The sequence below is a fragment of the Ornithodoros turicata genome, unplaced genomic scaffold, assembly GCF_037126465.1.
Source record: "Ornithodoros turicata isolate Travis unplaced genomic scaffold, ASM3712646v1 Chromosome161, whole genome shotgun sequence".
Classification (NCBI taxonomy): domain Eukaryota; kingdom Metazoa; phylum Arthropoda; class Arachnida; order Ixodida; family Argasidae; genus Ornithodoros; species Ornithodoros turicata.
The window spans coordinates 14,035-40,094 of NW_026999322.1; the positions used below are offsets into that span (position 1 = coordinate 14,035).

Sequence of the window (26,060 nt, forward strand, 5' to 3'; positions counted from 1 at the left end):
TTGCCAGGAGTCACAGTACAGGAGTAAGAGGCAAACAAATTTGAAGGTGCTTTGGACGGAGGAATTATACCAGCCCGGTCAGGTCTTGTCGTTACCTGACAACTTCCCTTATTCATTTAATACTGATGAGTCACGAGTATTTAAATCAGCAAACATGTCAGGTCGGTTCATTCACGTGATGATAAATGAGTTGCCGCAAACGATTGTATTATTCCTATCCTAGACTTTTAGACTATTTAGGTTCAGAGGTGGGAAAATTACTTTTATTCTGTAATGCATTACCATTACTCATTACTTGTATAAAAATCTAATGCATTACATTACTCATTCCTTTTTGGATGTTAGTAATGCATTAGTAATGCCATTACTTTAACGAAGTAATGGCATTACTTTGGCATTATATTTGCATTTCAGGGCATAAGCCTCCAAGATGCTGTGCATAAGTTTTTCCTTGCGTTTTTTGCTATAGGCAATAGCCACCCGAGTATCCCCAAATCGGTTTCACTAAATCCCCGCAGAAGCGAGTCTGATAGGCAAAAACTATATATAAGATTTATTGCAGATGATGCCTTTTCTAGCATTATGGAGCCGGCGGATGAAGCCCAGCCTACAGTTCTGTCCTGGCAGAAAAACTACCTCTGACAGATCAAGAGAAACTAACACGGTACCGTACCAAAACAGCGAATCACCACAGCAATTGTTACGTGTTACCCTCATAGAGGCTATGTTTCTGTTTCATTGGTTATCCTTTATTCCAAATGCGCACAGGAGAAAATCGGTGATATCATCATGTAGACACTTGTGACACACAGCGCCGACTGTTGAACTCTTGCAGAATTTCCCAGGCTGCGCCTTTCTCTTTCCTTGTTGCCCTGTGCTCATTGTTAAAGGCGGGTTGAAAAGAACCTGGATGTTCCAAATCTTCACGTGGCCCAATGAACATTGGACAAAAGTAATGAGTAATGCCACCCTGCATTACTCAGTGGAAATGTAATGCATTACCATTACTCATTACTTGCTGGCAAAATGTAATTCATTACCATTACTCATTACTCAAAAGTAATGCATTACCGGTAATGCGTTACTTTGTAATGAATTACTCCCCACCTCTGTTTAGGTTTGCCTATGTTGAGCAGGACACGTCTTATGAACGATCTGTTGTTCTTGAATAGGCTGGTCAATGGCCGTACTAACTGCTCTCACCTATTATCTACGCTACATTTTTATTGTACTATTCGTGCTAGAAGAAAACCAGTATTATTCTACCCACCAGTTAATGAGGAAATGATCCCTACGTTTCGTACGCAGTTTCTCTTGAATGGCTTTAACCACCTCGACAGTGATATTTCCATGAATCTTCATCAATTCAAATGTTCTTCTCATCCATCGTCTACTTTGTAACTGACTGTGTCTGATTATTTCCCGATTTTTATTTTGTTTAATCCTGAATTGATATATAGCTGCTATTTCAGCTTGTTGTTCGTTCTTCTTTTCCTGTGAATTCAATATATTATATTTTTATAGTGCACTGCCCAGGAGGCTGTTGTCATCCGTTGGTAGGCACGATATAAATAAATCCAAACAAACTGTGACGCAGAAGCACGTGCTTTTAAGTGTGGTAAAGGAGAGCAGGGCATGAACACCTTCCTTAGACTCTGTAGGTGATGCAAAGGATATTTTCAGTGGTGTGACAGAGAAGACCGAGTCAGGAAGCATTGCTGAAAAACAGATTTATGGGATTATGCTGCTGTGTGGACTCCATAGCTCTATCCCCAATGTAAAACCATCTTGGCTTTCACGGGTACTACGGATTTGGTTCGTGCTACCATAAAGGGGCATGCCCAAGGTTCGCGGACATAAAACTTAAAGAGTACTTCGCCTGCATTACACCCATAGACGTTAATTATAATTTCATTTTGTCGGTATACGGCGACATGTTTTCACTGGTCATGCATGAAAATACTTCGAAGCAAACCGTCAACCGTGATATATATATCGAGTTATATAAAATGTTGCGCCATACATAGGGCGCAATTTGCGAAGAAAGATGCGCTGTTTCTTACTCTGTGTGGCTGGAAAATTGCTACGTTGGCTCAGTTATACAGCCTTATGCCATCAAATTGACCAAGGGCATATATTGACGTAGACTCTTGCATTCAGGAGACCATTCGCGAAGTTCAGTGACAATTTGCAGTCCTGGGGAGTAAATGTAGGGTTAGGGGACTAATATGGGGAGTAATTGCTGTCTAGGGGAGTAGAAGCTGCAATTACTCCCCGCTCTACTCTTTTTTTTTCCTTAGAGTAGCAGAGGCGGAGAGTTTTCATTTTCCCGGAGGGGGCAAGGGCGCACCGCGAAGTAAGTACTCTGGCCGGGGGGGGGGGATATGTTTATTAAGAAAAAAAAAGAAGGGAAAGGAAAAGAAAAAAGAAGAACACAAAACTAAAGCTGAAGAATCACACACTCTGGCGGGATCCTATGATGTATGCAGAACTGGTATAGAAATAAGAGGAAGGAAGAACAGAAAAAACAACACAAAAGAAAAAACAGAGAGAACGTAAACAGTGAACATGTGCACAACTGAAGGCATTACGCCTTTGAGAACTGAGTGCAAAAAGAAGAAAATGTATTGAATCCTCGGTGTTTGACCCGAAATGCGCGCAATATAATGAATATGGTCAATAAAATGGAGCAGCGGGAGTTGAACCCGCTCCCAACGAATATGCGTTCCGAAGATCCTACCGTTACACCTCACTGGCAGCTGCTAGTACCTTTTCGACTACTTCGTTTCATTGATCTGATTGCTTTGGGCGAAATTCAGGCTGTGTGTGTGTTTTGTCATCCTCTGTGTTTCTTCGCCTCACCTTCTACTGTGAAAAAGAGTATGGTGGGCGGATATATATTTTACAAATTGCAAGATGCATTTTTGGGTTGGTGCCTCTTCGCTCTTTTGACCCGGGCGCGCCGAGCCCCAAAGGTTGGTGTCAGTCTCTTAGCGGGACTTCCTGGGGGAGGCGGCGCCTCCCCTAGTTCATGTTCCGGGGGGGCAAGGGCCCCCGCGCCCCCCCGCAGTCGGCGCCTATGAGAGTATGTATACAAGAAATTATGCCGAAAAAGAATAATCCGTATATCTATATAAATGTTTTTGTTCCCCCAACGTTTGAAATCTTACACATTGCACTCAATGGGACAGCAGTAGAGTTCGCGCTCCATCCTGATTTCACAGTCTTCTACATCAAAATGTATCTCCTTTAGGTAATTATCCACTGCAGTCTCACAATTAAGGGGATCATGTTTGGAACCTAAACTGAATTTGGTGGTTATGTAGCGAGCCAATTTTGTTCCCGAGGGCATGAAAGGTGCGACTAAAATGTGAGACATCACACTTAAGGCCCGTTCCGACATACAGCGCTGCACCACAGCACTGGAAAACAGCGCTCTATCTCCACTGTGGGGTTCGCATTTGCAGCGCTTGTCCCAGCCCTGTACTTGGTCATCTCACGTGATCGTACCGTCACGTGAACGCGGCGCCGCGTTCTCATTGGTTCAGGGAGCTTATCGCTGGGAGACAGCGATGGGAAAGTTCCCCGAAGCTCAACTTCGCCAAGCGCTGTTTTCCATCGAGTCGCAACCGGGAGAGGAGGGATAAACAGCGCTGTTTTCCAGTGCTCTGGAGCAAAGCGCTCTATGTCGGAACGGGCCTTTAGCCCTCTTTAAGTATGATGTCTCACATTTCCGCATGCTGGAAAGCCGCCTGTACGTTTGAGAGAATTCAGCGACGGATATTGTAACGCACGTACGCACTTAAGTGTGCTTTTTCTTTTCAACACGAAATGGCTTTCGACGACGAATACCTCCTGTTGTTATTTCGCCTTCGCGCGAAATCCTCTAATTAAAGAGGTAATGAATTTTATGAGTGATCATGACTTTATTCCTTCTCTTTCTTCTGTTTTCTTCGAACCAATGTACGCCTGGCCTGATAATACTCTATAACGCCTGAAATATAACTCTACTGGAAAAACGGCATTTATTTTCCTCTACTAGTTTTTTAAATAAAAATTCTGTAACGGACAAAAAATGAACGACCTGTATGTCGGCAAGAAACAAACAATCATCATCATTAACAGAAGAATAATGACTCCACCACGCTCTTTATCGAGACCGCGAAGGGACATGAGAGAACTGATGTTCTGGGACTGGAACAACACAGAAGGGACCGGTAGTCCAGAAGATGCGGGTTCGAGTCCTACAGCTGGCTAACCTTTTCAGTGACTTTCATCTTTCACCAAGGGACGTCAGTGAATAATATGATGAAGGCATTACAATAGAAAGCTTCGTTACTTTTCTACATTTTTCCATGTATGTAGGGAATCCTTGCTGAAAACGTACATCGAATCACGTCGAAGCAACTGATTCAGGATAAACTGTCGGGCGAGGAAGCAGAAAGAAATATGCTAGAAAATTTACCAAGTGACGATGAGCAATAAATTGGGGTGAGGCTGCAACAACAACTACACGAATAACGATGGGATGAGGTGATTCACCGCAACAGTCAGTGCTGCAAACGAAGACACTGTCTATGTAAACTCGTTTAACAGCTAGAAAGGAAGTTGTATGAAGAAGGTAAGCGAAACAATGAAAACGTCCCTCTGCATCATATTTTTCTGATCCACACTAACACCTCGTAAAATGATCTCATAAATGCATGTACGAAATCACAAAAGTCACTTATCAGTAGGACTTCCTCATTTAAGTGATGGATGATGGCAGCTCATGAAGGCAGTTGAGATAACTATAGATCGGTGATTTCCCCAGAAATTCACTTCTGGGGGTTGCCGAGCTTCCAAGGGGAGGGGGGGGGGGTACGCTTGGTGAAGGGTACACTTAAGGAATTTTTCTTAGACACGGAAAGAATCGTGGCACAATGGCGACATCTCTGCGCAGCTTTCCCGTTTTATTTGTACATGTTATTACGTACAGAACACAGTACATTAGAATACAGATTCATTATGAACGGCATTTGAACATTAAGATGCATAATCACACGACCGAAAAAGAGAAAAGACTAGCACCTTGTCTCACGAAGCTCAATGAATACCTAGCGCATAGATTGGACAAATGCATGGTACGATCATCTGCATGACTATGGTCCTACAGCCCAAGCTTGACAGTACAGGATGTAATTCGCTGCTCCGGACTCTCTACCAGAACGTGTTAGGGGCCGAGCTGGGTAGGGTCACCTGAGAAATTTCAGGGGGGGGGGTGTAGGGAAATCCCTGCTATAGATAAATATCGAGTCACTACTACACCTCTTGGTTCAGATTTGGGACTCAATGGAGGATCAACCGTCCTACACAGGCCGCTTACCTGTGTCGTAATAGAGCTGGTGCACGGGTTCAAGAACAAAATTCGTAACAGAGCACATCACTACACAAATGCAAAGACGTTCACATTTTTGTACGCTCGGAGGAGCTGAGAGGCAAGAAGAACCCTCTAATTTACGAATCTGCGTCTTCAATCATAGACGCCAACCAGCTCCAACAGACGTTTCCAGGTTCAAAGCAATGTTCAAAGCATGATGATGATGATGATGATGATCTTGTTGGCTGTGCCCTTTGTAACGGGTGGTCACGGCAGTGAGCTCTGCGTGTCCTAGCCAGTTTAAAGTCCCTCATATGTGCTCCTTGTTCGTTTCCCTTGTAGATTCTGAATTGATGCCGATGGCACTCGGTCGCATATGACGATGAGAGCATTATGACGATAGTTTCGGATTGAGTGTACTCTATCTCCCTCTCACATTGGGGGTGAAGGAAAGGCGTGTCTCCCAAGATGCGCAATGAACAAAATAAAGATAAGAAAAGACGATCTATCGAACAAATTTCCGTTCAGAATAAGGCAGCTGTATCAGGAGGGGACCGAAGAGGTCAGATGTTCCAATTCGGACAACCACGTAGATTTTTTATTTAAAAAGTTAATTATTAAATGTTAATTGGTACATTGTTTTAGGAGTTTGCTGGTGCGCTCGTAAGGAGTCTCCCCCAGCATATGCTATATTACAATTGATTGGAGTGATATATACAGGGTGGTCCACCAACCATGATAGAAATTCATAGTAAAAATCGTAGGCCCGGGAGAGACATGCGGTCAAGGGATTTTTTCTCCCAATAACATTTGCCACATATTGGTAATAGTTTAATCTCATTTCAATTGACGGACAGTTAATTTCTTGAAGTGAACTCCGAAATTTTCCAAGGCAACCTAACGTTTTCTTTGTTTCTTCCGTACCCTTTTCCCCTCGTGCCAGACTTGTACGTATTTGGAGTATTGTATTTAAAATACTGTATTTTAAATACAATTTGTGGTATTTTGGTACTCTACTCAATACTTTTTGTTTTGTGTATTTGTACTCTATTTAAAATACATTTTATGGTATTTTCTACTCAATACTCTAATTACATATTTTGGATCTCTCTCTCAAACTTTCTGTGTCTTGTCTTTCCATTATCTTGCTTGTTCAGTGGAAATTCCCTGAGTCCCTCGGACTTGACCCGGACATTGGCCCTTCTTGGAAGTCTCCCTTTAGAGATCTTGCCCCGTGTGTACTAATCCTTGGCGAGTGAGGGTTCTAATATGTGTGCCCTGACGTGGTGACGCCGAATTTTGACCTCGCCGAGCAGGCACCTGCTAGATGTTTGCTTTGTTCTGGGTCACATATACTTAGTGGAGTTATGTGGTACCTCTTTGTCATCTTTTTGGGACTTATGTTTAGATGACTCCTATCACACGCGGCGGCTTGCGTAGTGCGCGGGGTTTAGGTGATTCATGTCACATAGCGGCGACTAGCCGCATTGACCCGTGACCGGTGGCTTTTTGCGTTCAAGGATAAATAGTATCTTAATTGTATTTCAAATACTTTTTGAAGTATTTTGTACTCTATCTTAATTACTTTAATTTTCATGTATTTATACTCTATCTTAATTACATTCTAACGTTAGTATTTATTATCTTATCTTAAATACATTTTTGAGTATCTTGTACATGTCTGCCCTCGTGTGGCGTGTCAATGTAAACCCATTTCTTCGCACGTACCTTTGCGCTCAAACTACGAGCTGTCAAAAAAGAGGCGGAGCCAAGGGGTCGTTTCGACGGATTTTCGTCGCATTTATTTCGGCTATTGCCATTGGATTGCCAGTGGGATTATGCGCTATACTGAGTAAAATGACCACGGGGAACCCATTTCCGCAAAGAAAGCGTTAAGTTGCCTTGGGGAATTTCGGAGTTCAATTCAAGAAATTAACTTTCTGTCAATTGAAATGAAATAAAAAGTTACCAATATGTGGCAAAAGTTATTGGCAGAAAAAAATCCCTTGACCGCATGTCTCTCCGCGGCATGAATTTCCATCATGGTTGTTGAACCACCCTGTATGTATTTAAAAAAAAAAGACTGTTCACATTTAGCTGGGACACCTTGTATACGATAGGCTGGACCACCTAGTCACATATTGACGCCAGAAAAGGAAAGGAAGAAAACTGCCGCAGTCAAGGTGGTACGAAACGTCCGAAGTGCAACGTGTGACACTGCGTTCGCTGCTTTGCACCGTTTCACGATCAATCACGACCGTCAGCAACAATGTCCACTGTGTAAATAAAGCCTGACTGCTTTCCTGCTTTTAGCAGACCCAAAGATTCAATAAAAAAAACATAGAAACCTTCGGATTTCAATTTATAGAAAACACGCTAATTAATCACGAAATATAGGGATACTGGAACACCGTGTATCTCTTCACCAGCTGCAGCAAGAGCGAAATACTTTTGCATGTTACTCAACTTCTGTCATGTGAAAACCGTAAGACGTAATTTAAAATACATTTAGCAACACACAAACGCGCGCGAAAAAAAAAAGAAAAGAAGTATACTTCAGACTTTCGGGGGCTAATTACGGCAGAGAGTAAACTGAAAGGTCAGTTACAACATACAGGCAAGTGAAAGGTCGAATAGCTATAACCGGACAGGCATAAAAAACAGCCAGCATTCTGCATGTGAACCGCATTCGGTTGAACACAGGTAAGCCGCAACTCACGTACATAACCGTATGCTGTGTATGCTCTATGTCCCTATCTATACTCTATACTACTATCCCTATATGTTTTCATAAACTCCCCTTTGTGTTTTCCTGTAAGCTCTTCGTCGTCTTCTGATTTTTCCCGCTTAATCTATATACTACATATATACTGCAGTGTTTCCTACCGTCACCTTATAATTAAAAGTACATAAGCATAGCCCTCTTTGTATTTCTCTTTTTATGAAAATGTGGGCTGGTTCGGCTAGACATCAACCCCTGTCACATACTTAAATGTTTTTGCACGTATTCAGGTTTCAACGATGAACGGCGTACTGCCCACCTTTGTCAATCTCTTGTCAAATGTCGTCCCTAATTGTTGGTCTGCCTCGGCCAAATCTCGTTGTTTATATATTTTTTAATTTGCTTATGTAGTACAAACTGTAACTTAAATACCGATTGGCATAGTGCATAGAGTGCTATCCCCCGCATGATGATTCTTTCTGAAGGTGTTCTCTAGTTGCAAGAATGTGAAAAAAAAACAAAACAAAACACTTGCTGTATGTTTGCTTTAACACTGCTGTGCTGCTTGTTCCTCTGTGCGCTTAGGTTTTCACGGAGTCCTCTCCAGGTTTCAAAAGGACTGAGGTAAAAGGTCTTTCTTAGACATGGTCAGAAATATAATCGTTTGAGGCCTTTTCGATACGGAAACGCGGAAGAAAGTGAATTAGTGAACCTTCAGTTTCTCTAAGCATTGAAGAGATATCATCAGGACAGTGTAAAAGCGTGGAAGAGATTTCTATATACCGCCGGGGGAGGGGGGGGGGGTGTATTTCCCATGTTCCATATATGTCATCGTGTTATGTTGTTTAACCTGATTTTAAAAGACTTGCCCGGTGGGATGAATTTTTCATTAAACAGTTGTTAGCGGAGTTGTGTGGTTGTGTCCTACATTGCGGGGAACCGACATCGTCCTACATCGATGCCTACCAAGCCTACATCGTCCTCCTGCACCTGTGTTTTGTTCCTAGTACAGGTCCCGACAAAGGTTTACGGAACACGCGAGCGATGTATTTTCTCCTCGGTACGACACCCTAGGGGCAAGCGGAAGCTGGCGAAATCAGGCCAGTTCACTGCCTCAGAGGGGTGGACGACTGTGCTCTTAGCGACATACAGCATGTAGTTTCGGTATGACTACTGTTGTACGTGCTCGCAAAGTGAGTTGGATTTGACTGTTGTGCTCGCCAACAACACGTGATTCACCGATTGTTGAGACAGGGAGCTCGCCGCTATCATCGTGATAACAAGGATGAATCATAGTGGCAACACTTTACGGTGTATTGCTTTTATTATGCCATGATATGTAGACAAGCATGATATGTAGACAGCCATCCCAAGCAGCACAATGCACTGAAAGTCGAGTGCAATAGGGGTGGGCGGTATATGTCTTATCAGAGTTCCGTAGTTTCAAGAGTCTGTTCAAGGTCTTCCACCTACCCGTCCACCCCTATTGCACTCGACTTTCAGTACATTGTGCTGCTTGGGATGATATGTAGACAAGAGAAAGAAAGGTATCTGGTAAACAGTTGCTTTATTATGGACGACGCGTGACGAGCTGATAAACAATTGACGCTGACATTGATAACTGATAGTTTGATAAACAACTGACGTGAGTCACGAGTTGTTGACGAGCACAACAGTTAAGTCCAACTCACTTCGCGGGCACATTCAACAGTAATCATACCGAAACTACCGCTGTGTGTCGCTAAGAGCGCAGTCCTCCACCCCTCTGAGGCAGTGAACTGGCCTAATTTCGCCAGCTTCCGCTTGCCGCTAGGGTGTCGTACCGAGGAGAAAATACACCGCTCGCGTGTTCCGTAAACTCTTGTCGGGACCTGTACCAGACCAAAAGTGGCCTAAATTATGTAGAACAGTAGGCCAAAAAGAATATACATTTCTACGACGCAAGTCATCTGTTGATAAACAATAAATTTGTAAATCAGTGGTTAGGACTCAACATGCAGGAAAGCTGGTAAAACGTGAAGAAAAGTAACTTGGAGACACAGTAGGAGGACCAGAGACAGAATCGATAATTTCTCGTGCTTGTCTCCGTGTTTCCCCCCTTCTTGTAGTTACTGTACATCAAAGTTAATCAGATTAACGCGTCAGGTCTTTCACGACCATTTCCAACAGCTTCATGTAGTTTTTTTTATTACTTAGATAGTGTGATAAGCGTCTGATTCGATTAATTATTTTCGCTTCGCACGAACTGAGGCGCGAATTCATCATAATGTGACATGGTAAAAAGGCTGTTCTAAATAGTGTATTCAGCACAAATATTGTAATTCCCAGATTTTCTGATTCTCCACCAGCAAGAACGCTCAAGATGCTTCAAGTGGTAGCTTTCATCGCTGGCTGCTGCATTGTCGCAACAGCCCAATGTACTTGTCAGGATGGTACTGTCGACGCCCGGAGAGTAAGTCTGCAACCTATGTAGCCTGTCGCGAACCTCAGTGGCTGTTCAGCAAAAAGAAATGTTTAGAATTACTTCAGTAATTTTCAGATTACGAAAGTCATGCCTAGTTTTGTCTTTGCGATTTCCTTTTTGTCTTGCCATAAATAGACAAGCGTGTAGAAAATACCTCAACCCAGTAAAAGAGACCCTCCCTGTCCCACTAACAACAGTTGAAAAGAACGTTCGACAATATAGGCACGCTGAGACGAGCACAGTGCCGTCCAATCTCACTTCGCAGTAATGAAGAGCTGTGAAGGGGAGCCTTTCCCGACTCCATCAGTTCCCCTCTCAATGCCGATAACATCTCATTACGGCCGATAATCCTTTAATGCTCAATTGTCTCATTACGGACAAAATCCCATTACGGCCGAATGTGTCTCATTACGCCAAAGACATCCTCATTTCCGCCGAAGATGTATCATCATGGCCAAAAAGAAGAAGAAAAACAAAGAAGCATCCACCACATTAGTAACCTTTGTGTAGTACGCTTCTCAAAGTGTCTCTGAGGTGGGCGTGCCCGCATGGCTTGTGTAACACACAATGGTTCATGCACACAATATTACGCGACACTGCTTCACGCGTCCCCGTGAAAAATGTTTATGCTCCCACACTGTGTCGTACGATATTTCTATTCACTATTTTCTCCCGGTATTAAAGCAACATCCTATACTGTTTGGTTCAGTGAGCAAACTGCTTGTGTGCGTTCTGAAACCGTTACTCCACAAGCGCATGTACCAGGATCCACATGGCCATGGGTATCTTTTACTCCGCTAGATGCCTTCTACATTCTATGTCCTCTTGAAATTAAAAAAAAAAGTACATTAGCGGCAGTACAAAACGACATATGCTCTTGGTTGGTGATGACCATGAGCCGTATGCCGTCAACCAGACATTTTTATGAGACAGAGACTGTTCTTCTGGGACCAGAAGAACAGTCTATGTTCGAAGTGTCGGCGGCTATCGTCCTGATTCATATACCATGACCATTAAGGACGATGACCTCACCTTCGGAACTACAAAGAACATTCCAGAACCCGGTCTCGTGATAACCATCAAGTGGCGCGACCTTCTCGATTGTGACGTCACTTGTGACTTTTGGGGGCCCTATTAGGCCAATTAATACCGACGAAGGCGAGGCCTCCGCCGCAACGTAGACTGAATGTAAATTTCCTTGAGCTTTTTTAATTAACTAGTCTAATTCACAATAAATCTTGTTTTACTTAATAATCCTACTTCTGTTGTCCTCGTCTCCTTTATTTTGTGTTTATATTCATTTCGTACCCATCGTCACTTCTCATCTCATACCGTGTATAACTGTACTTATATACAGGGTGACCCAGCTAAATGCGAACTTATTTTTTAACAATACATATATCACATTTTCCGATGATAAAGCAATTGCAATATAACATATGCTGAAGGGCACTCCTTAGGAGGGCATTAGCAAACTGCTAAGGCAATATCTTAATGAACTCTCAATGATTACCTTTTTAGTTATAAAAGCTACAAAGTTGTCCCAACGAGAACATCTGGTTCTTTCGGTCACCTGATACCGGAGCCGTTTTCAGAACATAAATCTGTTGGATAAGTTGTTCGCAAAAAAAAAAAAAAAAAAGAAATCGCGAAGGAACACCGTATTTTTTCTTTATTTTGTTCATTGCGCATCTCAGGAGACGCGTCTTTCCTTCACCCCTAATGTGAGAGGCCAAAGGAGCACAGTGCCGCCTCATGAGATGAGCTTTAACTTGCGGAAACAGAACAAAAACAAATGTATCGGGTGACTCTATCGGAACTGCCCTTATCATGGGTTGCATTTTCTGTTTCCTTTTAATTTTTTTCCAGGATGCAAGAGGCGATGGTGTGCTCTTTCACCCCCTCACATTGGAGGTGAAGTATTGAACAAAATAAAGAAAAAATGGTGTTCCTTCACGAATGTTTTGCGGACGATCTATCGAGCGGATTTTTTTTTCTGAAAACGACGCCGGTATCAAGTGACCGTGGGACAACTTAGTTGCTTTTATAATACCAGTTCGCTGGACCGTGGTTTCACACTAGCTGCTGATAATAGCCTCCTTCCGTCAGCGCGCATATTTCATCTGTCTCTCTCCGCAAGGGGAGAACAGAAGGTCGCTTTGATTTCAAATTTTGCTCACCGGGGACGTTAAGGGTACGCTCTACAACAATACAATTCACGTCAGCTTATTTTCAAAAGTGAATACATTAATAATGGAAGCTAATTGAAACTGGCAGTAATTACTTTCAGACTACGACCCTTAAGTAGGTCATTTGTGGAATAATACACGCACCAGCTGTCTCCAAAGAAAAGTAGTCTGCCAGATTAAGAAAATTGTTGTGAATATGTCGTAGTATATCGTGTACCGTTTTTGTTTACCGTACTCGTGGTGCTCTATACAACTGGGTTTTTCCTGGGTTTTCCTCAGACGCTTTCAGACATATGTCGGCACAGTTCCCCCAGAAGTCGGCCCAGGACGCACATTTCCCCAGGGCGTCAGTCGTGACGTTGCCCACATACGTGAGGCCGACAACGGCAAGCCCTTTCACCACCACCACCACCACCACCTCTATACAACTGTGCTGCTTGGTGTGTTTTAGATACATTCACCAAGTACTGTCCTCGATCTCCAATTTAGAGCATTGTTGGACCTGGCTCGGGAAAGCTTTATCTGGTGAAATCGACATGCCAACAAGATCTAACCTGTCTGTACACGGTTCTTCCACCGGTCAACACTCGGTGGCCGGCACCCTATCCTTTCGGGTTCAAGAACACTACAACCGGTCAATGGTGAGTAACTATAGTTAGTCGAAAAAAGTAATCCCTTACCGTTACCGTTACTATGTAATTGAGCAACGAGCAGAAAAGTAACCGTCGTTACTCCGGTCTTTACTCTACATTCACGCAAATTATAACTTTCTTTGTGTGCCCCAGAAAAAAAAAAGAAAAAGAAAGAAAGAAAGAAAAAGGGTCAATAGGGGGGCGGAAGAGGTGACATAACACGAAAAACAATGCATGATGTCAAACCCCGAGACTAGGGAACACGAAGGGACAGACACAAACACGAAGTCTCAAACAGAGCTGAAAATTTTACATAATCAGTTTTACATCATGCATCATCCTCATCAGCTCGCTTGCTTCCTAGCCATTTTTTTCACGAAACACAAACACGCGTAGGACAAGTAGATTTGTACGTCTACTGTATTTATCGCACGGGAAGATGTTGATCGGTTGTGGGACAGCATTGCGTGGAAGTTCCCCATGACTCACAAAGCCCCAAAAGCTCCTGGTACCACCACATTGGTGTAGGAATAGATTAGGGAAAGAGACTCCGAAATTCCAAATCCTTATTACAATGACCTCCGCTTGCTACAGTAGAACGGTCCCACAAAGGCTGACGACACGAGGGGTTCACTTGGGGCACGCATAACATGTGAAAGATAGGTAAATCTCTGTTGGAATAGCCATCAATTACTGAGTGATCGACCACTCGGACATGTAATTAATTAATCAAAAAATTAAATTTCGCTGACAGTAAAGTGACTGATTACTGGAAAACTTAACACGTAACAGATTACAAGTAACGCAATTACTAGTAACGCGTTACGCACATGTCTGCATATAGCGCACGTGCACTTCGAAAAAAATAAAGAGATGCTGTCTTAACTTGTTTCAAGGCATGTCGCATCCATTCGAAATTATAGTGCCGTTTTATTCCTCCTCACCATGGTCTCGAGTTACCCCGCGCGAAATACTCGCGTAGTAAGAGCAGACGCCGGATGTTCAGAGTATGCCGGAATTGCCTGCCTGAAAAAACGAGAAAATATCACTGCGCTTTGAACCAACGACTGCGACCCCTTAGGAAATGAATGCCGCGGCCGTGCTGGTCGCCTGAACGGCACCTTCCCAGCTCTCTGCCCTCCTTTTAGGAAGTGACGTCACGCTTTCGGAGCTTCCGCAGTCGTGGAAGGAACGCTGGTAGCCATAATGAGTTTAACGTATGATTAAAATTAGCACTTTTCTGAGGAAGAAAAAAAGCCGAAAAAAAAACGGGCAGATTTTCGGTCGACGCCAAACATAATGGTTTAGGCTTCATATATCCACGGTTACACAGGCTTTCTTAACCGCCGTTGAATACACCGCAGTCGAATGGCTCAGTCACGGTCCAGCGAACTTGAGAATGAATGGAATGGAACGGGAATATTGATCCTTTTGAAAAAAAAAAGTCTTATGTAATGCGCTATTTATGTCAATCAATGAAATGTATTCTGCGCTTCATGCAGACCATTCATTTTTAACGAGATCCTTTTTCGTTTTACTAACAGAATGCTCACGGCAAATGAGTTAGGTGTTTGACTAATCGACTCCTTTCGATGCCATGCAACTTGATACAAAGTGCGTGTGTGTTTTGTTGACGACGCCATAAAGCATGGCTTCCATTCCACTGCGAAGTATGTAACTCTATTTCATATGGTCCTTTCGAAACAACGACTTATTTGTGAAGAACAAAAAAAAAAAAGAAACATACAAAATCAATAAGAAATAAATTGGTCCTCAATGCTAAGTCTTCCTCACTTCATCATAAAAGAGCGAAATGGATAGGGTGTGTTTTCTATTTAGTCTCAACTCAAACTCAACTCTGTTTTGCCTTCGGTGTCGCATCTTCTCTCTCGTCATAGTAACTTTCATCGTCTCCTTTTGGCACAGTGAAGTTAGAAGTCCAACACGCGATGAAGTTACTCTCACACGCAATGAAACACAACACCTACGGATGTGTTTGACAATTGGTGAACATCAGTTGCAAATAGGATGTTCACCTCAGCCAGAATAACTTCCCACTTTCCATCTGCACTGGCTGAGCTCGTTTAATTCTGAACCTGAACATGAGGTAAAAGTGTATGGGTCGTTGTAGCGCCATCTCTTGAACATGACACGAACAGACTCAAAGACTAGGTGCTAAATTTAAAATCTGGCAGAAGTGGTGTCATCTCTTCAGGGTGTTATTAAACGAACTATAGCAACTCCATGGCGCCATCTGTCCTAAACAAATCAAACTACGTCACCCCATAGTTCTAGTTCAACACGGACTCTCCTATGAATTTTGAGGCAATGGACCAGTGGTTCACACTCCTTGTCTTGGCTTGGAACTAGAAGATCTAGGTTCGGTCGCTATTTCAACCATGACATCATTATTGTTAGTTAATCTTATCAAAGATATGTCACAAATTAACCGGTATCATCGCATCACTGATTAGGTATCTTATCCAATGGCGTCATGGTGACCTCACTGTTATGAGGCTGCTGTCTGGATGACGTCATTACCATTGTTGGCTCCAAAGTTAATCTTATGTACCACTGTAAAGACGGAGACGTTCTCCGGCTCTCGATTGAACACCATTCAATCTAACTCACTGTAGGCTGATATCATCTGTGATCAGTCGTCGCATTCTCTTAGAATCGTGAAAGAAATTCGTTACGTCAGCCTGGCCCTCTCGTGGGACCAGAGAGTTGTACCAGCTCTCCGCAACTCCCCATAGATCCCATAGTATAGGAAAATTGAAACAAGACTGGGCACACGACCAATGAGAATGCAGCAGTAGTATAGAGATAGACTGTATAATTTTGGAGCGGCATAAGAACCGAGCGGCACAAGAACCGAGCGCTATAACGGCATCTTTTTCTAATCCAAGATGGCCGATTCTAAGCCAACACAATCCAGTTCTAAGCCAACACAAGCCAAATCCAAAGCCATCTGATTGGCCGCCATTAGCTCCGCCCACTTCCCACGTTGATTGGCCCATGCTAAGCCTACTGATCTTTGATTGGTTGACCGTAGCTCCTTCATGCTAATTAATTGGCTCCGCCCCCCCTTCACACGCTGATTGGCTCATGCTAAGCCTTGACTGAGCATTGATTGGTTTACCGTAGCTCCACCCCTTCATGCTAATTACTTGGCTCCGCGCCCCGCGCCCGTTGATTGGCCACCGCTACTGATCGCGTTGATTGGTTCACCATAGCTCCGCCCCCCGCCCGTTTATGTTAACTACTTGACTCCACCCCGCCCCCCGGCTTCACGCTGATTGGTGCATGCCCCGGCGCGACCGCTGATTGGTCCAAGCGCGGCGGCAGCGACCCCGCTGCGGCTTTATCTCAGATGTCCAAACTTACCCATCTGATTGGTCCATTCTAAGCCGGTCCGCACACTCTCCCAGCCCCCTCTGATTGGCCGCCACTGCCTTCACCGGCACCCACCAGACGGCGGTGACCCCGTTGCGGCCCTATCTCAGATGTTCAAACTTACCGATTGGCCCGCCACCAGACGGTGCGCGGCGGCGGCGGCTTCAGATGGTTCTAACCTATCTCAGATAGCTGTATGAGATCGAACAGACAGGGAAAAAATACCTTTCAACGTTTATTGAGTACATGTTTGAGGAAAAGCATGGCAGTTTTGGAGAGGTTGATTCCCTTGATGCTGGGCATGGTTCCACGGAAGTGACGGATCATGTAGACGTCTCCGGGACAGCGGCTGAGAAAAATTTCGTCCTCCGTGAGTTGGCACTTCCGCGTGCACTGGATATCTTCGTAGCTGTCGCTCACGTCCAGCGAGTGAAGGCACGTACGCAACGATCCAGTAGCGTTCCTGTCCCGGTTAATGCCGGACCGCATAGGTACCACGTGCCACTCTCTGATGGCCAAGATGTCGCCGGGGCATTCGTGCGCGTACGTGTGCTTATCCTTCTCCAGCTTGATGCTCGCCGTACAGTTGCCGGCGTCCAGCGCCAGTGTGCACGAGACGAGCGAGAAGAGAACGAGGTACCACATCCTTCCAGTGACGCAGGTCAAATGACGCTACTCCTACTCATCCACCGCATTATCTGTGCGGCGGCGGGGGAAAGAACGCCAGGTGAAATCTCGCTATCTACGTCATCCACTCGAGCTTACCATATTCGCAGCTTCCGTACGGGTAGGAGTCCACGTCATTGTAGAGATATCGTTTGTCGTCGTACGCCATCAGACTTCTTTTCACATTTCTGATTGTGTACATGCACTGTTTCTTTCCCACTATTGACACCTGTTCGTGCGATACGCTGGCGTGCTTGAATAGGGTATCGCGGTACGTGTCATGGAGGAGGCGTTTGCGCACAATGTTCTTTTTGACCCCTTTAGCTCTTGCAATTTGTTTTCCCCCGGCTAATTTGATGGAATACATTTTGGCTTTCAGGCATATTACTTCCTCGATGGGTACGCTACCCGTTTCACTTTTGAACGCGCCAAGTCTACCGCGATTCCTCTCGCTGTACAGTGGATGATCACGATCGAAGGAAGACAAGTCTAAATGGTCGTCGGCGATCGCGCGTAACTGATCTTCGTAGTCCTTGCAGAATAGGCCGAGGATCAGAGAATCCGTGTCAAAGTAGCAGGTAATCACCGGACAAGTGAGCTTGCTCAGCAGGGTTTCATAATAGAACGAGTACATGGTTAACTTACTCAGTTCTAAAATCGTGAAGCCAATCTGCAGGGGGAAATCGCATCGCACTTTTCTCTTGCGCATTTCGTACATGACACAATCGGGGGACAAAATTTCCATTCGCACGCATTCCGCCTGACTCCCGAGGCGACTCGCCGTCTCCTCATCGAAGGCTACTCGAATGTCTCGCATATTAAATTTATTTAGCAACGTACGCCCGAAGACCGCATTATTTGAGATTTTATAGAAATTTTTCTCGAACGTCGTGCTCGATGCGACGCGTCTGGCAACATTGTCCTCAATGTAGGGACGCAGGAATGGTGCCTGACGAAATTTTAGAATTCTGTGAATTTTCGTCACCCGCATGCCCAGTCTACAATAGAGCGCGAGCAGCGCGTAATGAACGACGTACTCGACCTTGTCCTTGCACGTGAGCAGCAGCTTTTTGCTGTTCGCCGGCTGATACATTAACTCTTCGAGGAGCCCTCGCTGGAATGGCGAGAGCCATTCCTTCGGAACGACAGCCTTCTCGGGAGCCAGGGGGAAGTACCGCGTCAGCGCGTGGATAGATTTTGGATACTCCAAATCGCACACGTACACGTATCCCACGTCCGAATCTGTGGGATGACGCATAAAATCCACGGAGCTAAAATCCTCGACCCATTCGAAATCGCCGACTGGGAGGTGCTTTATCATACTGAATCCGTAAAGATTGTTGCAATCTATGTACGATATGTACACCTCCTCTTTATCGGGATCGTAGCCACTGCACAGCGGGTTGTTAGCCCGTAAATGACGCCTGCTCGCCTGACAGAGTCCACCTCTAACACCCGATTCGATGGTCCGGTACATGTCCTCGGCGATGATCAGCTCCAATTTTGCCCGCGTGTAATTTAGAGCGCATTGCCACGAATAGGATGCCAGCGAAACACAATGAAGCAATTCCAATCCGCGCGCGTCGTAGCACAGGCGCCGGAAGTGCTGCATTACGTCAGCATGTAACAGGGCATCCGTTTTCAGGTACAATGCATTATAATCCCTCAGATTCGAGCATCCAAAACGTTCAAATACGTGCAGCGCGTACTGATAGTCTTCGTCGCTTATATCCTCCCCCGTCAGATCGTTTCGGAAGGCGGATTTTGCCAGCAGAGCCAATTCGTCGTAGACCGCGAACGAGCTAACGTGGCTGTACGGGAATACACCTTTACGAAGCAAAATTTCGTAGTCGTCTCCAAATACCTGCTTCAGGCATTGGAACGCCTCTGCGCCCCCCATGGATTTGACGGTTTCCACGAGCTCTCCCAGCGACGAATTTAGGTACTGCATGGTATCTCTGAATAGGAAGGTGCCAATTTCGAACGATCGGATTTTTTCCATGGAACTGGCCACGATGAAGGGAGCTCGCTTCCACTCGAGAAGGTGAAATTCCCGCAGTAGTCCGGCCAAATCGTAGGCCAGATTGTGCACCATGATGGGCAGTTTTTCCCGCGTCGTGCACGCCAAGTTACAGGGGTTGCACAGCGTCGCGATGTAATCTGTCTCGCCAGCGGTACAACGCTTGGAATGGTCGTGGTGCCGGACACGGGATAGATCTTGCGCGAACTCCCGCCCGCAGTACGCGCAGTGGGTGGCAGCTCTGTGCCGCGCTCGTTGCTTATCATTCAGCACCATTTCCGCGGGGCAGGCGTTCAGGGCGATCATCTCGTCCCGCATTTCCATCAAAGCTCTGACGCACTGCCTCGCGGAATCTTCACCGTGGTGCGTCCTGATGCGCATCACCTTCGAGTCGTGGGTGCGCACGAGCACGGCACAGAAGCTCGACGTGACGTGACGCTGCATGCCAACACCGCTGGGCGCGAGTACGCTCTCCGTGTCCAACGCGACGACGTAGTTGTACTGCTGCTTGTACTGTATTTTAGTAAACTCTACAAAGTTTTTGCCCGGTTCGCAAAATTCCAATATGATTTCGTTTACGTCCGCGCACAGGCGACGATGTTTCACCATGCTCTCTTCCTTGTTAAAAGAGCGCGTGCAACGCTCGCATACGAAACGCCTGTTGTCTCTCATCAGTAAGCGCTCGAGAGACTTGATTCCGAAAAAATGTTCATCTACAGCCAATAAGTGAATTTTCTTTTCATACTCGAGTTTTGGGGATCGCGACACGTGCACTCCCTGATCGACGTACTCGTATACGTACACGGATATCTTGTTTTTATCTTCGAATTCGTCCAGATCAGAGTAGGAAACGGGGAAGCGACTAGGCCACCAGTACTCCACGGCATAGTTTTCACATTCTTTCCACGAATTACTTTCCTGCGGGTGCAGGAGGGCAAGCGTATTGTATTTAAAACACTCACCCTCCTTATGTGCCGGTAAATGAATATTCGTCAGCACGTTCCTGCGTTTAGCCAAATGATCGGGAAGTGCCCCTTTGCATCCGAATTTTTTAGTTTTCACCGCGGAAATGCATATTTGAACCTTTTGGACGTCGGTGGACACGAACCCGCTCCCTTGCCGCTGATAATTTTCTACGCGTCCCGTGGACTCCTGAATCGCGTCCATTAGGGTATTCGCGACGGCTCCGTCGCTGTGGACTTCGCGAGCAAACGCCATAAAGTGGGCTATGTGCGCGGTTATCTCCCCCCGAGTTTCCTTCACCATTAAAACATCGGAACAAATGCAAAACCTAAAGGGTATTCTTTGCGCTTTCAATATGGCGAGCATATCGTGAAAGTGACTCATTAAATATTGTCGCAAATCCTCTACTCCCTGATCGTGAACAGATGCCAATAGCGTGAATCTTTTGACGATACCTCTAAATGCGGCGTCAGTCTGGAAGAAGGGCAGGAAGGATGTATCCACGTCGGGGTGCGATCGCATCACGTGAGCAGACAGTGTAGGAGGTGCGCCGTCCCGAGAATCGTCGTCGTCGTCCGATTCATCCTCGATATCGTGAGGATCAAAAAAGCAGAACACACACCGAGGCACTGAAAATAAACGCGCATCAGTAAGAAACGTGCAACAAGTAAAGGAGGGAATAACTTACTTGTGAAGCGAGTGAAAGCAGACTGTTCCCCCCCTGAGGCGATCGCGCGGCTTATAAACCGGCATCCACGCTACATGCGCCAACACGTCGGGGCTCGCTTGTTTCCACGCGGTCGTAAATCATGTGGCACCTCGACGATGAGGCCGCGTTGGGGCCATCTGTTTAATATCAGAACGCGCGCAGCCGCAATGGTGAGCTTTGTCGAACCGTCGAAGAAAATGTTGCGTCAAGGTAATGTAAATAGGTCTTCTCCGAGAAATTGGGTCACCTTGAGTCGGTTGCATGTTCCAACACGTTGGGGCCGCCTGTTTTATATCAAAATGCGCTTCATGGCCGAAATGAGTTTATACTATAGAATGGTGAGCTTTGTTTTATTCTCGGGGAAGTTGTGTCAAGGTAATGTAACGAGAAATTGGGTCACCTTGAGACAAGTCCCAACACGACGGTGCCATCTGTTTAATATCAAAAACGCACTTCCACCCATCCTGGCGGGCCCTAGCGAAAAAAAAAAAGTTGCGTCAAGGTGATGTAACGAGAAACTGGGTCACCTCGTAAATCATGTTTTCCGAGGCCACACGTATTAAAACCAAAAGTAAACTGTTGTGCTTGATGAGACAAGTCTATCTGAAGGAAAATATCCCTACGAGCCCACCCGCTCATTGCCGAAACAAGCACCAAAAACAAAGGGTTCGCTTATGCAGTTTCCAAATGTCCTTCGCGCGCGCGCGCATCGGACCCAAGCGAAAAAAAATATTTCAAGGTTTCTCCGAGGAACTGGGTCGCCATGGGGCCACCTGTCCAATATCAAAACGCACTTCACGACCAAACTCTGTGGCGAGCTCAGTCGCAGAAAATGTTGTCAAGACGGTGTAAACAGATTTCGGTTTCAAAACCTAGAAGGCCGGCAGACGATCCACATTTTTATATCACGGCACCACATAAACAACCATCACGAACTTTGTGCGTTCAGCGTGTTCAAAACAAGTTTGCGCATTCAGACGAAACAAGGTTGCGCGAGCGTGGAAAGGAGGGGTTGCCTACAAAAACGATCTCGTGAGCCCAGACCTCATCCACTGCTCACCCAATTGCAACCACCCCAGACTGAAATCGTAAGTACTCAATAGATTACACGTCATTCAATGGGTATAGCTTTTTTTCACATGTTTCAGATGAACTGTCCAACCTGCTCTCGGCCGTTACCGGAAGGATCGCACTTCCGCGTTTTGGTCATCGGACCTAAGGTACGGGACGCAACATCACCACCACCGCCACCACTGCAGCCCTCGCCGGAGCCGGAATATATATGAATTGATTTGAATGCGCTCTCGCCGATGCTGCCACCAACACCGCCCGACAGCTGAGCCATCAAGTGCACGTGCTACCTTCTTCTTCTGTGCTCAACCATAGCTGGACTATAGACCGGTCATAACATCGCTTCTACGCCTTCCTCTTTGTTCTACTGAGTGCCATCACAGCCAACAGCTTTGCTCACGCCGCATATGAGGAGCACCGCTTCGAAGCCATGTATGTTTTTTTTTCTTTCGCGCTATCATCTACCGCTTAATAAACGTTTCCAGCCAATGCCTATAAATCGTAGTTGTCTGTTGAGGAGGGGTTCACGCTAAGTGAAACGACGCGCTTTATCAGGAAAAAAAAGAAGAAAAAAGAAAATTCCCCTCGGCGAAGTTGTAAATCTTTATACTCGGTGGGGGTGGTTCGCGTTACCCGCCGCAGTCTCACCATCGAAAGAGCAACCGTGAGTACCAACTTATTTTCACTCCAATAGCTATAGACTTGCGCGCATATTTCAGATGCAATGCCCAACCTGTGGTCACCGTTTGCCGGAAGGGTCGCATATCCGCGTTCTCGTGGTGGGAGGCCAGGAGGCTCCATTACCACCTCCCTATAGTGAACCACAACCGCCTCCACCTAGCTATTTTGAAGAGCAGCGCGGAAGGGGTCGCGGACGTGGGTTGCTGTCTGTCACGCCGCAAACGAACGCCGAACGAACGACCAACAGCAGCGTTCGCGTGGGGGAGAATAAAGGACACCAGGCGTTTTTAAGCGACAAACAACTTTTCTAGCAGCTTTATTGATTTTAGGTCATTAGCGGCGAGATTATCGGAAAACAGGGATACAATGCTCTTCAGTGATTTCCCTTTCGCCAACAATGTCGCCACAATACAACAGTACACACCACACATTGGAGAATACAGGCTTTGGATACAGACATCATTATATTCGTCGACGGTGAGGCGTTTCAGCTCGGGTTCGATGGGCGGCAATCCGAAGGAATCAAAGTAGATGAGGTCATCCTTCATTTTCGCGTACAAAATCCAGTGCTCCCCAGCTTGCTGTCGCCGATCGGTGTTCACCACGATCATACCCGGTCTATCCAGTGCGGGCAGACGATCGTCTCGAGCGTATACACCGCGGAAGAGTGCCGAAGTGTAATCGTTGTACTTCAGGAGTCTCTCGATATCTTGCTCGAACATCGCTAATCCAGTGTGACGTTCCTGTTCTTATCGATGGACATAATTCGCACACTCTCGGACAGTATCAATACGGTCGTGGGTTCGGCCAAGGCACGTCGGAACTTGAGTTGCAGACGAACGTTTCCACGCCTGATCGGTGACAGGTGGACGGAGGATTGATCCGGATCCAGGTCGTAGTACAGTAGGAACTTGTTTCCAACGTAGTGGTCGTATTCGTAGGAGACGTGCTTCTCACACAGCTGCTCCAGGAGGTTGAAGTAGCTTCGGTGGTTCAGGTTATTGTTGAAGTCGAACGTGTCTATTCGCTGCGTCCCGTTCACGGTGAGCGTCGCCGACTCAATGTCGCAGTTCACGAATCGGTACGGGTCCCGATTGAATGCTCCCTGGTAGGCTAGGGTGGGCACGAATGCGACCACCACCTTAGACGTTATCTTCTCAGGAAATAAATCTTCCAGGCATGCATCCAGGTTGCCAACTGGTAGCGAACGAATACGCGATTCACTTCCGGCCAGTGTGTAGAGAGCCTTGCGCTTCTGCAATTCCGTTTCGTGTCCGAGGAATAGGCTGGGAGACACGGTGATTTTGTTTATGTACAAAGTGGCACTCATGATTTCCACTTTATGCGTGTGCTGCTCCTGATCGGTCTTCATAATGCGGAACGCGTCGGAGCCTTGATAAAAAACAAGCCTAATTTCCACTCCCGATATGAGTAGCTTAGGCTGCAGGAAAATGTCCGAGTTGATCTTGGAAACCAGGTCGATGGTCTTGCCGCCACGTGTGAGGTTGTATCGTTCGGTCGGTCCATGAGCGCGAATGTTGTTTTCCGTTTGACGCGCTTCTTCTTGCGTGTACAGACCTGCTTTATGCACGGTATTTTGCTCCGTGGTGCTGGCGTGAAGCAAAATATCCAAGTAGCTTCTATAGCTATACAAATCATTATTCGTAATCATGGTCTGATTCAAGAAGACGGCTACGTTCTTGAAAAGCGAGCTGGCGAACGCGTTGACGGGGTAGACCTCGTCGTAGGTCGTCCGATCGCCAGCCTGTGTTTCCGGTAGCGAACCATCGTCACGTACGATGCGGACTTTCGTCACTATGTACGCGGAGTTCAAATCGAGATAGTGGTGCCCCAAATTCGAAAGCTGGAACTCTATGACGGAGGATATGTCAGCGACCGGGTAGAATACCTCATATTCCCCCTTCAGTATATGCCACTGCGTTCCCGGCACGGAAAATAACTGTGTTTCCGACTTATCCAACAGAGGAGTGTCGGGATGTACGACGTTAATCGTGTCCATCTCGCAACTAAATTGTGGCCGCGCAACCAGCGTGATTTATGCCGTCGAAGACGTCCGGTTTTCTCCTCTTTCTTCGCTCGCCAGCCCCTCCGAGGTCGCGGAGAATTTCACGGCCCGTATCTTTCGCCGATCTTTTAAGCGCACTTCGGAAAGAGTCTCCCTCCGACAGATTTTTGACCACGCGCTTAGCGGCCGCAACAGCCGTCTTTTTTAAGTAGAGCGATACGCGTTTAAAGAGTGGAATAGCGAAACGCCCGAGCTGAGAAAAGAAATTGCCTCCCCTCTGGTACAGGTGCGACCTGTATACCGTTGGAACGCCAAATCCGTAGATTGGTACCGCTTTAGTGTACATGCTTAAAGTGCAGCGTCAGCGTCGATCTACCGCGATTTTGTAGCGGTAGCTTGCGACCGGTGTCGTCGCGTATGGAGACGGTGATTGAGGAAATTTCGCGCTGCACTAACTTAAAATACTGAACGGGAAGAAAGCTGAAACTCAGTTGTTCTTTCGTTCTATCGTATACGAATGGAATTAATTTCAGTATCGGATGCCGCCCGTTTCCCACTACGGAGGGCGTGACGAGATCCGTGTATATCATAATACAGTTAATGGGAAGATCTATGGTCACTTCGTCGACGCCCGTATCGTTTTCCGTAAATACGGTTTTCGCGCCGAAACCCAGTAGGTACGCAAAGTAATCGGATAATGTAAGCGACACGTTTTCCCGCAAGCTCAACGAACACTTCCTCGCCCATGCATCGTACGTGAGGGAAGCCTCCGGCTGCAGACGGTCATGGATGGCGCTCACGAGAGCTTCGGGTGTTTCGTAGTAATTTGGTGGAAGTGAAATGCGCCGACTTTCCGTCTCTTGAGTGTTTATGTGGATGCGGTACGTCTTCACTATGGGATTACACGTGATGTGCTTTCGGGATCCTTCAACATGGATGTGCTTCACCTGAATGAGGTCCAGGAACTCGGTCGACAAGTTGAAATTCGTCGGGAGAGAAAGCGAGTAAGTGTTGTCTTTGTATTCCACCCGTGATTCTGTATCGTTCGTCGCTCTGAAGAATTCGTTGAATGTGTCGGTAATGAGCGATCGGGGTTCTAAAATTAGATCGTTATTGATCACTATCACCCGGCGAACTCGCATCATAACGGCTCTTTCCTCCG

General features: G+C 46.0%; 2 protein-coding genes across 4 annotated transcripts in view; one reads left to right on the plus strand and one right to left on the minus strand.

Moving 5' to 3' along the window:
- The first annotated feature begins 8,002 nt into the window (after positions 1-8,002).
- LOC135372706 (uncharacterized) overlaps positions 8,003-26,060 on the plus strand; it is a 45,572-nt gene continuing 27,514 nt past the window's right edge. The window contains exons 1-3 of one of the 2 annotated variants that reach the window (XM_064606201.1): positions 8,003-8,062; positions 10,410-10,533; positions 13,224-13,375. In XM_064606201.1, the coding sequence (XP_064462271.1) occupies positions 10,444-10,533; positions 13,224-13,375 (242 nt within the window). In that variant the 5' untranslated portion in view covers positions 8,003-8,062; positions 10,410-10,443. Of the gene's footprint in view, positions 8,063-8,666; positions 8,706-10,409; positions 10,534-13,223; positions 13,376-26,060 lie in introns of those variants that run through there. The other variant, XM_064606200.1, reaches the window with a different exon arrangement.
- LOC135372704 (uncharacterized) lies at positions 17,373-21,200 on the minus strand. Of its 2 annotated transcripts, XM_064606199.1 has the most exons (3): positions 21,100-21,200; positions 17,528-21,040; positions 17,373-17,460 (listed from the first exon to the last, which is right to left on the minus strand). In XM_064606199.1, coding segments are annotated over exons 1-3 (3,534 nt in total). In that variant the 5' UTR covers positions 21,101-21,200; the 3' UTR covers positions 17,373-17,440. The 2 variants fall into 2 exon arrangements, with proteins under 2 accessions (XP_064462269.1, XP_064462268.1); XM_064606198.1 differs by having other exon boundaries at positions 17,386-21,040.